Source organism: Elgaria multicarinata, chromosome 6, assembly GCF_023053635.1.
Source record: "Elgaria multicarinata webbii isolate HBS135686 ecotype San Diego chromosome 6, rElgMul1.1.pri, whole genome shotgun sequence".
NCBI lineage: Eukaryota > Metazoa > Chordata > Lepidosauria > Squamata > Anguidae > Elgaria > Elgaria multicarinata.
In genome coordinates this window covers 84,764,841-84,780,406 of record NC_086176.1, presented here as the reverse complement: position 1 = coordinate 84,780,406, position 15,566 = coordinate 84,764,841, and the positions used below count along the sequence as shown (strand labels likewise).

At 38.6% G+C, this 15,566-nt stretch overlaps 1 protein-coding gene across 3 annotated transcripts in view; it reads right to left on the bottom strand.

Moving 5' to 3' along the window:
- The window catches only part of IQGAP2 (IQ motif containing GTPase activating protein 2), a 174,620-nt gene that overhangs the window by 56,725 nt on the left and 102,329 nt on the right, over positions 1-15,566 (bottom strand). For 2 of the 3 annotated variants that reach the window (XM_063127949.1, XM_063127951.1), the window contains exons 6-13: positions 14,103-14,170; positions 13,653-13,766; positions 10,371-10,549; positions 7,912-7,999; positions 5,267-5,430; positions 2,895-3,055; positions 2,493-2,617; positions 1,108-1,271 (exon numbers count right to left, since the gene is read on the bottom strand). In XM_063127949.1, coding sequence (XP_062984019.1) covers positions 1,108-1,271; positions 2,493-2,617; positions 2,895-3,055; positions 5,267-5,430; positions 7,912-7,999; positions 10,371-10,549; positions 13,653-13,766; positions 14,103-14,170 — 1,063 coding nt within the window. Of the gene's footprint in view, positions 1-1,107; positions 1,272-2,492; positions 2,618-2,894; positions 3,056-5,266; positions 5,431-6,678; positions 6,767-7,249; positions 7,414-7,911; positions 8,000-10,370; positions 10,550-13,652; positions 13,767-14,102; positions 14,171-15,566 lie in introns of all 3 variants that reach the window. The other variant, XM_063127952.1, reaches the window with a different exon arrangement.

Sequence of the window (15,566 nt, the reverse complement as noted above, 5' to 3'; positions counted from 1 at the left end):
GGTATACATCTAAATAACAAATGCATACTTTATCAAGTACAATGGCTTTAATTATATACAAAGACTGAAGGCTTTGTATATATTCATATATTGTACTTAATAAAATATAGTTAACAAAAAACAGTATAGTTAACAAGAGAATAAACTTTGAAGACATAAAGTCTAATAATTAGGGAAGTCAACAGAGATAGGTACAATTCATATGTGCTGCTTCTCATACACAGAGAGGACTCTCCATGTAGAGAAAAGAATGAAATTCATGCACACCTCTACACGAAAAATTCATCTTTTTTATTCATAGAGGGAAAATGTTGGTGTGTGGAGAGGCCTATGGGTTCTAAGAAAGGTTGGTCCAATATACATAAGTTACCTGCTTTTTAAAACATTTATGGATGTTGCCCAACTAGACGTTTCTCAGAAAAAGTGCAATATTTCAATTTGATAGTTTGAGGTATGGAAAACCTATCTGCCCAGTCCCAGAAAAAGAAGAAGCAAGCCATAAACTAATGTAACTATGATTATTTGAAATATCTATGGCAGAAAAAAAAATTAAGAGGACACGTAATGATTACTCATGGGCAGTCAGGACCTCAAGTGTGCATCTAATCAGCTGACTGCTTATCACTTCCACATTGTTTCTACTTTGATAAATAACTCAGGAATGCCCCATTCCTGGATTATGCTCTGTGACATCCAAAACCGACACTCTGGATTGTAGAAGGAGAAGCACAACAACAAACAATCCATGGGTCATTATGACATATGAATAGGGTCATCGTAAGTCAATGTCCAGTATGGGGAAATGATTTCATTCATAAGATTGACTATATTAGTAATGGTAAGCAAAAGGGGCGGTAGTTCAGTTGCAAAGCACCTGCTTTGCATGAAGAAGATCTCACATTCAATCCCTGGCTTCTCCAGTTAGGGCCGGGGAAGAATCCTGTCTGAACCCCTGGAGAACTGCTGCCAGTCAGTGGCAACAATACCGGGCTAGATGGATCAGTATAAGGCAGCTTCCTATGTACCTATAGCACTCATTGGAATTACAAGAGGCTTTGACATTTAAGATTCTGCATAGCATAAAAATGGTATTAGATAAAACTCTACCTGGCATTTGAGTGCTTTTGCATTCTTCAGAACCTCTTGGTAGTGCCATGCGTTTGCTTCCTTTACACCGTGCAGTTTCGCTGTAGGGAGTAACAGTGCTTCTACTGTTTTTGCAGGATCTCCTTGAACAATGGCTTCATTAATACGACCAATTGCTACAATCCCTAAGCAAGAAAGAATTAAGTTCATAGTCAATGGGCCGCAAGGTGTGCACATTTTGCAATTAAGGTCAAGGGCTGCCCCTGCCATTAGGCAGGATGAGGTGGTTGCCTGAGGCAGCACATCTGGAGAGGTATTGGAGGACAGAGCAGTAGATGCATCCCACAGCCTGCCCTGCACCCCCTAAATTAGCCTGCTGCGTTCTGGTAAAGTAAAGGCAGCCAGTGTTGAAGTAAGTTTGAACCGCCAATCTGGTCAGCTCTTGTACATGAAACCTGGAGGGGGAGGCATTTTGTCCTTCCCTTCAGCCCAAAAAACCTATTGGGCCAGACCTGACTGAGGTATCAATATCCAAGGTTTCTGGCTAAATAAGAGTTCTATGTTATCATCTGGCTTTTAATTATTAAATAGAATTTTCCATCAAATAAAAATCTCATTGTATTTCAGAATGAACTGCTGAAAGAAGCAACTGTACTAACCCCAAAGTACTATCAGGTAGGAATATGGGTAGATATGGGTGAAACACAATGGAAGAAATACCAATTAGATCCCCCTGCTCTGGGATTGCATCACCGGATATTTGTGGGACATCCTGTAATCCATCTGAGTTTTGCAATTTGCTCCTTAACAATGCCTTGGCAACAGATGAGCCATGCTGAGCCTGCACAGAGGTCTTTAATGCTAGCATAGTTCATGCTGTCACTGGTCAGCACAGATGTTCGAGTCCTTTATAGAAACACAGTTTAGACTGGCTATGGCTGATTTAACAGAGAAAGACCTGCTGATACCCACTGGAAGCACTCCAAGTCTCCCAATAATCCTGTTTTGGACAACAGTATATGGAATCTATGCTGCACTCCCTCTAACCCCATGAAACCTCTCTGCTCTTTCCAGGCTGTGGGGAGGGGGCAGAGATGGATCCTCCCCATTTCAGTGGGTAATATACGTTACTCTGCAGCCACTACATTGTAAGACCTTTAACATTCACCTCTTTGAATTTAGAATCTAAGCAACCTGGAATGTTTTTAAATGAATGGAATATTACAAATGAATAAATAGACATTCATTAGTACTCCACTGTATTGGCACAACTCTATGCATGTTTAGACAGAAAAACAGTATTATAACTCCTAACATTCGCCAGCCAGCATTTTCTGTCTAAACATGCATAGGATTGTGCCCTATGTTTGCAAACCAAGCCTTAGACAGAACAGCAGAATACTTACTATCATTTTCTTCTTGAATTTGTGTGTTAACCATGTCGATGCAGTTCTGGATATCATTCCAGCTTAAATATTCTTGTCCTTGAGATGAAGCTTCTAACTTAATAGACATCAGAGTGTCAGCATAACTGTAGGGAAATAAGTATAAATCTATCACTATATGCATTACAAAAAAACTTATAGACCATGAACTATATTTGTTAAAAGGAGACTGCTATAGCTTAATATGTAGTTGGACACACCCAATATAAGCAGGTGAAAATACTTAAACATGCATACCCCGTGTGTGCAAGCAGCAGTTCACATGCATCTAGGATTCTGTAATTTCCTACACAGTAAGTATTCTGTAACATGTAGGTGGCCCTCCCTGTTTCATAAAAATGCATCTAGAACAGAAGCTGTTACCGTTGCAAGTTCTCTTCTTCCAGGTTATTAAAGCCAATAGATGGGTTGCTGAGATGAGTTTTTGTTGCCACTACATTCTTGCTTTCCAAAGCCTGGTTTAGTAGCACCACTGCTGATAGCATTTCAACAGCAATAGACAGTTCATCATGAGCCAAGTAATTCTGTGGGAATATGTTGTTATTGTTGTTGTTACTATTGTTCTTGTTGTTAATTATAGTATCCTGCCTTTTTCCCCTCTTGCAAGGAACCCAAGGTAGCTTACATGGTCCTCCTCCTCTCCATTTCATTTTAACAACAACACTGTGAGGTAGGTTAGGCTAAGAGTTAGTGACTGCCCCAAAGTCACCCAGTGAGCTTCATGGCTGAGTCAGGACTAGAAACTGGATCTCTAATCATTATACTATACTCGTTCTCTGATCGTATTCTGATCAGCATGGAAACTAAGTCAACATGTGAAAAAGGACCTGCAGTTTAACTTTAAAAATTAAGACTCTCAAAAGTTAAAAAGTCAGTTCATCTGGTTATGTCAGATGTTAGTCCTACTCAGAGTACACACCTAGAAATGAATGGAAGTTAAGTTAGACTAATATGAGATAAAACCCTTAGGTAGCTGATGATGGAAGGATAATTAACTCACACATATTGGCCTGGTTCATACAACACTAACCCATGGTTAGTGTTTAAACCATGGTTTGTTACTGTACTTAGGATGACCTGGTTCACACATAACAACCAAGAGTATGGATTGAGTATGAGGTAAGTATGGGTTGTTGTTGAATCATAGGTTGTCATTACATGTGACCCCTGCACTATAGTTTATCTATGGCTTGCAAACCACGAACAACCCAGAATTCTATGAACAACCCATAGGGCCTGTTCAGACAACACGTTAAGCCATGGTTAGACTGCTAACCCTGTTGCAGCAAATGGTTAGTGAGCATGATTAAACCATGGTTATGTTGCCACTATGGTTAGGAATGGTTCAAATGACACGTTAAGCCATAATGTTTAGCTCAAAATGCTTAACCACCATGGCTTAGCATGTCGTCTGAACAGGTTCTCAGTTAACCTGTAGTGCAGGGTTTACACATGATGACAACCCACAATTCCAGAAATTATGGTTAATTAAACCATGGTTTGTTGTTACATGCAAAGCAGGTCATTGTCATGATATCTCATACACTTCCATATTGATAAGGAAGAATGTTATTTATTTAGTTCAATAAGGAATTGACTAATTCAATGTTTTGGTAGGCAATATTCTTTCTTTATAACATATTGCCCTATTTGTTTCATCCCTTCCTCTTCCCCCTAATTTTGTCAGGCAAATTAGCCCTTTGGAGTAAGGATGACTTTGAAAATGCTCTACTCTCTCCCAGCCACTCCATGTAGCAGAAACAACTGAGACACCTGACCACAGAGCCCTCTGAGTGAGGTTGCCAGAGCATCTGTTAGAAGACACCCAAAGAGGGGAGGGAAATCAGACATGGAAGCAGCAGCCCTGATAAAGTATCAGTGCCAGGGAAATTTGTGTGTTCTTCCTAGTGACAAAATCAGAAGCGAATCTGATAAGCTATCAGACGCAGGGAAAGATGTGGGTTTTGGGGGAGGGGGTAAAAATAGCAGCAGGCAGTCTGATAAGCTACTGGTGGTGGAGGAACATTTTCCTATTTTTGTAAAACTGGCAGCAAAACTTGGCAGCAGGGGGGAACATTGGCAGCTCGGAACTAAGCAGGCTGCAGGGAGGATCTCCATGGGCTACATGCCCACCTGTGGTATAGGAAGATTTTTTCCTGCTGAATCGGAGGACAGGACCATTTACCTCCCTCTCCTCCCATTTCCATGAAAGTGCAGGCACTAGTCAAGTTAGCCATATAGAACCATGAAAATAAGATAAACATTGTGAAATAAAGCCTATCCCGCCAAAAAAGAACTCTGAAGTTAAGATTATATACAACTAAAGAAAAACATAACAAATCCAAAAACATACTGCTAACTGTAAATATTAGACATATCTATGTTTTTATAAATGGTGTCTGGTGACCCCTGTGATAGGGGAGTTATAATAATGGATTTCAGCTATTAATCATCTTCATTCTTCACTGTGTGTGTGTGTATGTATCTCACTTCCATAATGGGGAAGGCACATCTATATACATGTTAATCACAAAGAATTAGTAATTCCTAATGTTTGTGGTTAAAAGTCTCTGCAGAAAATGTATGTGTAAAACTTGCCTGAAGTCATCAGGAAATATTTATGCAATACAAGTAGCAGCAATTTAGAACAGGTGGACTCTCAGGTAACTTCAAATGGTAATGCATAGCTATTCTTTAATTATGCTGTGAATACATTCAACTGGTTTCCATCTTACCACAGCATTCTGCTGCTGAAGATTGAAGAGTTCAGTCTGATAGACAGAAGCAGCAGAAGGGTAAACAACAGGCAGCTGAGCCTCAGGTTTCATTAGAGCAGCAATGGTCTTATTCGGGTCACAGTTCCGAATTGCAGTATTGATATTGTCAACTGCAATAAGTTCTACGGGCAAGAGGGAAAACATCACAAGTCCTTGTTACATTTGCTCCATTTAATACTAACCAGCTGATATCCCTAATGATGCCATTGTTAAAGAAAACTTCTCAGGGGCTGTAGGAATGCATGAGTAGGTAGTTAGGACCAGAGATAGGACATGGACGTCCCTTCATTTGAACACTGGAGCTTCTGCATGTTTTCAAAGCCACGTTCAATGTAAGGGCTGGAAATTTTCCTTTGCTTCTCCTCCCCAAGTGAAAAAACAATTCTTATGATTCTCTGGCAGAAAGAACCCTCAGACTGGAAGTCAGTGATATTACAAAACTGCTCCAATGCATATACAGACCTGTACCAGACGCTGAAATAAACGGGAACCCTTTACTTGTGTTGAGGCTCCACAAGTACCCTCTGGATCAGGGCCACTTGATTTTGATACTATATGTTTAGATTGAACAACAGCAACACTTAATTGAGTGGCTTCCTTTATAGTCAATACTTTCAAAAATTACTTCAAACAGTGAATAATATACTTTTCAAAATTGGCTAAGTTGGAAGAAACTGAAAACAGAGGGGGTATGTATGCACACAACATAATCAAAATATACACTGTCCCCATGCTGTATTTTCTGGATAAATGAAGCACGCAAAGAGCTGTTAGGCTGATAAATTGAAGTGAAATGATACAGAGGATAAATTGCCATTAAGCCAAGCCACAGAAAGCATGAAGTGAAAGTGTGTTTCAAGCTTAATGTTTCAGAAGACAAGCACTAACATTTCAGGAATCAAAGAAAGGCAACTGAGAAATGCAGCTGCAAATTTAGAACCCCCTTAAATATAGCTCTTTTTGTTTGAAACAATGACTTAAAACACAAATTGTGCGTATTAGCTATTTAATAATGTTTTTATCCATACTAGGAGGATGTAACATTTCAAAATTCTATTTGTTGCTTTACTGGAGTGCAAAGTTGGTTTGATATATACAAAATAAGTCAGCCAGGTTTTATTGAATTCCATTTTGAAGACTATATAGTGTATTTAACACACTGACTGAATCTGATTAAGAATTCAATCTTAGAAAAGGAAACATTAAACTGGTTAGTGACTTTGCAATGGTGACACCAAAACAAAAGTGACAAAATAAAGCACCATGCACATAACTTAAAATAAAACATGATTCTAGGAATGGTTATAACTGCTCAGCCTTAAAGTTAACCATGTGGTGAAGATACAAATGAAAATTAACAATTTACTCACTAAATTTGTGAGAGCCTGCTTCCTCATTGGCAACACTAACTTCATTCTGTATCTCACATTTGTCGAGCAAAATTGGAAGCCCTGCTAACTAACAGATTAGGAAAAGAGACATTTCATTATATAAATATATTTATTTAAGGGGCAAATGAGTAATCTGTACTATGGCACACTTGGAACTGCTGGCTGAAAACCAGCTTCAAGGTCACCATAAAAATATGCTATTTCCTATTTTAAAAAGTGTTTGCACTTTTAACAAGTAAACACACCTTCATTATGCAAAAGTGCACAAACATTTATTTGGACAGGCAGCTGGGCTTCCAAAGATTTAACTTTTCAGACTAGGATTTAATATATTTTTTCTATTCTGCTTGTGCATGGTTTCAGCAATTGCTTATATGATGTCTACTAATTAATCAATCTAAAATTGTGCATTGCCATAAAATAAATAAAAATGTTTTGCAAGACTCTCTACACTATTCATAAGGGGGCACAGATCATGTTGAATTCATACCTTAAAATTAAAGAAATTAGGCAAACTAAGGTGTCACGCTAGCATGTTATGTTCAGTTACCTGCGTTCTCTGCCCTCTAGAGTCAAATAACTGTGCTAGGTACCATGAGGAATTTTGCGGCAGAACTTCAAGCAGGCTCAGGGCAGGGTTGTTCAAGCCTGCCATCAGTGCCACTTCATCTTGCATGTCAATAGCCTTGTTCACTTGGGCTAAAGCTATGTGAACTGAAAGGAAAACAATGCTTACAGAGAGCAAAATATCCTGAATGCACCTTTTTCTTTCTTGTATCCATTTCACACACAAATTTTCAAGAAAGCGTTCACCAAATTCTTCTGGATAAGCATGCAAAGACACATCAGAACTGAGTCTAAAAGCCTGAGACTGAAATGCAACATGTAAGAGGGGTCAAAATTTACAGTATTTTGCAGCCAGCAGAAGAGGGGAAAGAACAGGTAAAGTAGATCTGAATCAATTAATGGGTCTGCTGTTATCAAGAATGCATATGTCTAAGAAGAAGAACATCCTCACCCAAGTTTAGAAATACAGCAGTAAGACATCTACCAGAGAATTCCAGATAACTGCTGAAGCACTAAAATATGCCTCTTTTAAAAATTAGAGAACCGTGGAAGTACATATAACCGAATATACTGATACTTAATGCTGAATATAAAACTCTCAAGTTTCAGGAAACTTTGGCTTCACAAGAACTGAAGATTACTCACTGTTGACCTTATTGAGGTTTCCCTGGATTTCAGCTTGTGTCAGCAACTCTTCATACACATCTCTTTCCTCCTCCAAAATTGAGCCATTCTGAAAACAACAACACTTATCATTGAACAAAAGACTTTCTTTCCAGGGTCACACTGCTGATTTCAAGGTGGAGTGATGTTTGTGGGCACACATGCACAAACAGAAATTTCAGTAAGGAAAGCAAGTTGTTGGGGGGTGGAGACCTATTCCTCATACTAGCATGTTGTCTGGATGCAGCTAGTGTGGCCTGTTAACTATGCAGTGTGATTTATTTTCTCAAATAAGCCACCTTGAGAACCAATGGTTTATTGTTAGGTTGTTCAGGATGGTTAACAAGCCACCCTAGCTGCATTCAGAAAACATGATAAACTATCATGCAGAAAGCATGTAGTGTTCAGACAACTCGATAACCCATGGTTCAACAAACAACCCATGGTTCAAAACAACCCACTGAATGTGGATGACTATGTTATGTGAACATTCCCAAAGTTACACTGGTAAAAAGCAGTTTAATTATTTTTGTTGCCCTTTTTTTTAAAAAAAAATCCCTGTTAAAAACAGCACTCGCACTCACAGAACACAAACTAGCATTTCCTTTTTTTTTTAAAGGAAGGGATTTGCATGCTTTGGTAAGCTTACCTACCACGTAATATATTTATAATAGTAATCACTCAGTATGTTGTACCAGGGAACTTCTCAGAGAAATAGGTGAGGAATAATCATATGTGGGTTGAACAATGGGTGAGGGGGCATAATACACCACCCTAGAAATGGCACAATTGTGTCTTTCTCATGGAAAGTAAACTGGGAAGACTCCAATCTCCTTGCCAAAACCAGGAATTGCCAAAGCTATCCATGTCAAATTAGTATGCATTTCAACTCTGCTGATGCTCTGGCTAAGACTTCAACAGTTCAATAATTTATCTTCTTACAGTGTTTATTGAACATTTGCTTATTGGGGAATGCTGACAGGATTGTTGCAATTAAATTATTTGCATGAATTCAAGAGGAGATTTTCATTAGCAAACGCTTTGCTAGTAATAATCACTTTGGCACTGCAAAGTTTTTCTAGCCTAGAGATTTAGCACTGTAATATAAATGCAAACCAGCATTTTGATTATTCTGTGGTAGCTCAAGTTCAATATTTGGCATTCTACATATATGCATTTGCTATGGAACTAGAACAGGTTGATTTTGTTTGTTTGTTAATAGTGGAGTGTTCAAACAAATAATAATTCATTTCCAAGAAAGTCACGAACAGAGAACAAACATGGTGATGATAATGATGATGATGATGATGATGTATTTATTACTTACCCGCTTCTCCCTCTGGATTGAGGAGGAAAACAACATTAAATACAAATACCATAAAATACATAAAACTGAATTAAAACACATAAAAACTCAAGGTATCTGCCAGTGACTGGGATCAGACAACACGCTAACACTCAAAGGTTGTGTATGGACTGAGTGTGGTTTGTGGCTGAACCATGGGTTGTTGTTGTTGAAATGGGGATTATTGTGTTGTCTGAACCCAGCAGTGCTAACACATCATGGTTAGCTAACCACAGATAACCAAAGAAAAGAACCCATGGTTTATTGTTGGATTGTGAATTGTGCGTTGTTTGTAGTTAACAAAGCATGGTTTGTTAGTGTGGATGAGTTCAGACAACATTATTACCAATGCTTAAACAAAACCCAGAGTTCAATGACAACCCACACTCAACCCTTCAGTGTGGGTTATCATGTTGTCTGAACCTTGCCATTTTGTGTATTTGGCTGCATCTGTATAGTAATGCTCAGACAAATATGAATCTCTTGCCTCATCTACATCTAGAGTCCTTTTGAGAGGGGGGGGAAGGATGATCGGGAAGTATTGTACTTCCAGGATTGTCCCTCAAGAGCCAGATGCCAGTAAGTTTTCCCGGAAGTAAAGAGGGCCGCTTTGGGGCAAAGTTTTTATTTTTAGAAGTGGAAATGATTGCGGAACAGCGATCCTGCGCAAAGGTTCGATTTCTTTAAAAACAAAAACAAAAACACCTCGGCACTGGAAGATGCCAGGAGATGGCAAAAATATGATCCCCCTTACATGGGCTCCCCCTCGCTTGTTCTCTGAGCCCTGCTACTCGCGGGGAACAGTGACGACTTCAGGAGGGGGGGCACACTGCCTGTGGACCTCGGATTGCTCCAAGAGATGGGAAAAAATTGTGATAACTGCAGTGCACGATATCCCGGGAGAACACAGTGGTTGTCCCTGGTTCACCCCATGATCAGCTCTGTGTCATGTGACCCTGTAGGGATGACCTCGATATTCTCCCGTGATAAATAGCAGATGTAGATTAGGCCTTTGTCTTATTTTTAAGAGTAAATATTGTATCTGTAATCAAATTCATATCTATAGTTAGTTACAAAGAATAATCCATTTGTGTACCTTCAGTCTTGCATTCTCTTCTTTTCTCTTTTTAGCTTCTGAAAGTTCCTTTTGATACGCATGGGCATGATCATCATCCACATTGACTAACATGGCATTGGGATTTTTCAATGTTTTGATAGTTTGATCTGCAAGTCCCTTTTCAATAGCTTCATTAATTGCAATTACTGCAGCATGCACTGAAAAGAATAAGAACCTAGTATTTAAAAATAGGAGATGCTTGCTAGAATTAATTTTAATTTAGAATAAATTTCCCAGAATTTTTGTTCCCCAAGCAAATAAAATTAATGGTCACTGTATAGTTAAAACTACCAATAACATTCACAAACTTGGAGAATACCAAATGTAGATGTTTTGCATGGCAGGACTCTTACACTGGAGGAAGAAGATTTTATACCAGCTGAAGTTGGGACTTTATTCTCTGAATGTTCATCCTTTCCATCTACTAGGTAATTTGGCTTCTCTTTTTTTCGTATCTAGTACAGCATCTAAAATTATTGCTAGCTTTGACTGCCTAATTTCTCTCTACTTCTGTTTTCTACTTCCCAAGGAACTTGTGTGCCTTCCCCAGGATGGAGACAGTTCTGAATAACAGCTGGATTTTACATTTCCAAAAATAGGGATCAATCATTGTTCCTTGTTCCCAGGGTCCTAGGGGCAGCTCTAGGTGAAACTTGAGATCATCACATTACCTGGTAGAGCCCAGTTTGGATGTATGCAAACCCTCCTGCAGCATTATAGCTTAAGACTCTGACAAGGCAGACATCATGAGTTCAACATCAAGCTTGCTTCCCCCTGCACTTTCCCGCTCTAAATACGCTTTTTGTAACATCATTCCTGATCTCAAAAGCTTGCACATTTTTGGTGACGTTTGAGTGAAGATATTCCACTAATGGATTTTGGAATTTTTCATATGGCCAACATAAGTACCTTTGCTTTTAGAGTTTTAACTGTTTGATCTATGTACAACTGTTAACAGCAGTACAACTTTGTACAAAATGGGCAGCAAGTAGAAAGGTGTAATAAAATCCCAGTAATCCTTATTTGGATGCATCCTTGTTTTCAGTGGTACTTACTTTGCTTGGGATTGTGGCCTAACAGTGTAATCCAATGCAGATCTACTCAGAAATGTAGGAGAATCTAAAGTGCTATCTAAAGATTATGTTAAACAAAATTATAGAATGAACACCAACTCAGCATCACAACTGTGTGCCCACTTTTTTGTCCACACCAATAAATCCTGAGCTTACAAATATAATTCTATTATTACATTCAATAGCATTGCTTCTCTCCCAATGGAAAGGTTACTAATGACTTTTTAGGGTTCCTCTATTCTGTTTTTCTTCATTACTACAACATTTCTACAATGTGATCACCTGACAGATGGCAAGGGTTGTTTAGGGCACAATCCTATGCATGTTTAGAGAGAAAAAACTCTTACAGCTCCCTGCATTTCTCAGCTTGCACTGCTGGCTGCAGAATACTAGGAGTTACAGGACTTAAGGATTTTGGGATGATGGGACATGGAGGAGCAGGAAAAAGGCTTCATGCATATTTTGCCAACTTTTCTACTCTATTAATAGCCAGAACACCTTAAAAACTACTGCCAAAACTATGCAAAATGAAACAATTAACACATTAAAATGAGCATACTGAAGAATCAGCCTCAAAAAAAATTGGGGGGGGGGGAGAGAGAGAGAAAATCTAAGCAAAATAGTGAATGGGACAAAAATGAAATGGAAACACTATTAGGTCCAGCCATATGGGGAGGCACCAGATCCACAACTAAAACTGTTGTGAACGAACACAACTTTGCATCAAAAAAGGGGGTGGGGGCTGTAAACTCTTGAAAGTTTGCATGACTGGGATGAGATTTCTATTCCAGGGTTCGCTAACAGGGAGGCGCTCGAAAGACACCCCATGAGGCTATGCCTCTCCATGGGAAACATAGGAGGAATTGTTAGCAATTCCCCAAAGGAGGAAACATAGATCATCCAAGAGGAGCAGAGTGGTGGCAGAGCTTTTGACTGCTCTTGTCCAGCAACTCCATAGGTGAGCAATTTAGCCCACACTGCACATGAGATGACACCTAATCCACAATGGGTTAAATAACCCTCACTGTAGACCGTCGGTTATCAGGGTGGCTCATTTTGGGTAAACAATATGTCATGGGTTGGAAAAGAGCTCACAGATGACACGTTAACCCATCAGGGGCCCTGGGGTGGTTTATCATTGTTATCTTTTCGGCGCCAGGTCAAGACTTTTCTCTTCTCCCAGGCATTTCAACAGCGTTTAACAACGTTAAGTTTGTTTTTAATGGACCCCAGAATTGTTGTTTTAAATGGATACTGTTGTTTTTATACTGTTTTTATGTTTTTTTAATTTTTGTATACTTTTAATGTTTACTATTTTTAATTGTTGTAAACCGCCCAGAGAGCTACGGCTGTGGGGCGGTATATAAATGTAATAAATAAATAAATAAATAAATAAATCATGCTGTTTGTGGAGAGCTCCTGGCGTTCCATTGGAAAAAAATTTGCAACCATGGAGTGGCCACTTAGAGCATCTGGAAATTCAGGGAACGATTTAGTGTACCAAAGTCTATGGTCGCCATTGTGTAGTGACAGCTGGAGTGGCCAGCATGACCTAATTCCTACAGCGAGGGTTGGTGGGATAGGCAGCCATCAAAGTGGGAGGACAACGACGGAACCACACTGCGGGATTGGGTAAGGGAACCACGCTGCTCTGTGTGGATCCACAGTCATGGTGACACGTCATGCTTCTCTTACCACTTACCACAGCGTAGTTCCCCTAATCCCCGTGGTCATGTGAATAGGGTCAATGTGTATTAGCCAAATTAACCAGTGGAAGCTAGTTCACATTGCAGGAAGCCAATAGTCAACTCTGAGTTGTAGTTTACATTAAGCAAATAACAGAATTCTACAATTGCCTCAAGTTTAAAAATATGAATTTCTACTGAAGGTTCTTTAGCTAGTCCTTTGAACTGCACAACCTCAACATTAATGAGGTGTGAGCATGCATGCGCGTGCGCACGCGCACACACACACACACAGAGCTAGATTTTTGTACAATAAAATTCAGAGGATGATATTTTAGGATATTTTGGATCACAAAATAAAAAAAGATTGCTTTACTTGATCAAATTAGTTTACAGATATATGCGACTATGTATTAATTTACAGATATATTATCAGACACATTATTACGATATTTTAGAAAACAGGTCAGAATGTTCCTAACACTTTAATTAGGAAAACTTACATGCAGCTTCATCCACTGAAAGTTCACTGGCCAGGATGCCTCCAATTTTATGAAATGATGGCATCTGTATACCATATTTCTCCAGTTCTTTCCGCATGTTACTGATTTCTTCCTCTAATTATTGTGGGGGAAAGGGTTTAAGAAGGAGAAATAGTTACATGAAAAAAAATCTTTTAAAGGATTTATTATGTGAGAAAAGCATGCACAACATAGACATACAACTGGGGGAGGGGACAACTGTAGCCCAGAATACTACAAGATTCTGTTATCTATCATCTTTAATAGATAACATTCTTTACATAGCTATTCTACACCCACTTCAGCACGGAAATATGGAGAATGTTGGGGGAGCAGTGAAAAACTGTCACATAAATATAGTGTCATTAGAAATTGCAGTAACATAGGGCTCCCTTGAGACAAGAAATACTTGAAAATAAAGATTAAAAGTACCTGTAAAATCTACTTTCCCCAGCAAATCCTGGATCTGTGGAGCTATTCCTAGTTTAAACAAATATAAACTGCAAATAAAATCAGAAAATGATGTATTAGGCAACAATACATTAGTTAAACAAGTACCAAATGGAACATGTTGTTGCATATTAAAACTGTTTCTACAATACATGTGTTGGTCTTTGAGATGCCACAGGATTCTTTGTTGGTTTTTTGTTAGACAGACAAACACAGCTAGTCTCTTGAAATAATTTTCAATCTATTTTCCTCTGGAAACAGTTAGACTTTGCATATTTGTGGATGTCCTGTCTTCATGTCAGGATTAAATGCCACATAAAAATGCCACATCAATAAACAAACTAACTTATTTTAGTAAAGACTGGTTCCATTTCCCCAAAATAAGCATACATAATGTTGTTGTTTTTATATCTAAAATATGGAGATCATGTGTTTCAGCCTTTCAAGATCATTTTACTTACCATCAAATACTCAAATGCTTTTGGGAATCTGAAATAAAACTTGCGAATACAGAGAACACTCGAAGAATCCCTCTTTTCATTTCAGTATTGCTTGAAAAAACTATATTAATACCATTTGAAAATGTGTGTAGTGAAACCATCTGGACAACAGCTGAACAAATTTACATCTTTATTCATGCCTTCCTGCCATTTGAAATTAATAACTGTTAAGAGTTTGGGGAATTTATTAAGATTACACAAGGGACTAATCAAAGTTGTTATTAGAAGAGCGTCAAAGCAGCTCAAATCTACTTAGACAGCCTAATTGGTGACCAGGGCACTTTTTAGAACTAAAACGAAGAAGGATTCATGCCTGCAGGAGCTTAACACATAAAAGTTGGACTAGAATGATGCAGCAAGGAGGAGGCAAGAATTAAAAGAGATATACCAAGGGTGTGAGCAAATGTAGCCCCATCCTGAACTTGGTGAAGTCACTAGGTGTTGGGAATAAAGGCAACAGAAAAAAGGAAGGCTGAAAAAGAAGCATTATTTAAGAAAGAAAAGATTAGCATTCTTCTTATATAGGCTTTTCTAGAAGGAAGTTCCAAGAGGAGCCAGGAAGAATGGTCCTCAAAACTAAAGGATGACGGGGTTTAGGTTAGTATACCTGCATTTGTTAGATATCATCAATCCCCATCCTAGGGACTTCTTCCGATTCGTGGTTTTAGTTTTATAAGATTTACAGTAATTCTATTTTCCTTTATTAGAAGCTGTTCAACATTGTTGAACAACTCTGTTGTTGCTTCCTAGCATTAAGATGGAGTCTAGGAATCATTTTCAGCATGAATTTGTGACTGTAGTAGTCACTAACACACTGCATTTTGATACCTTGACAAAGATGTGATCAGCAATATAGTTTCCATGGGGCAGAGTAGTTTCTTTTGCCTAGAGAGAACAGCAGTTTTGATAAAAGTATTGTTTACCACTAGAGGGCAATGAAATTTTG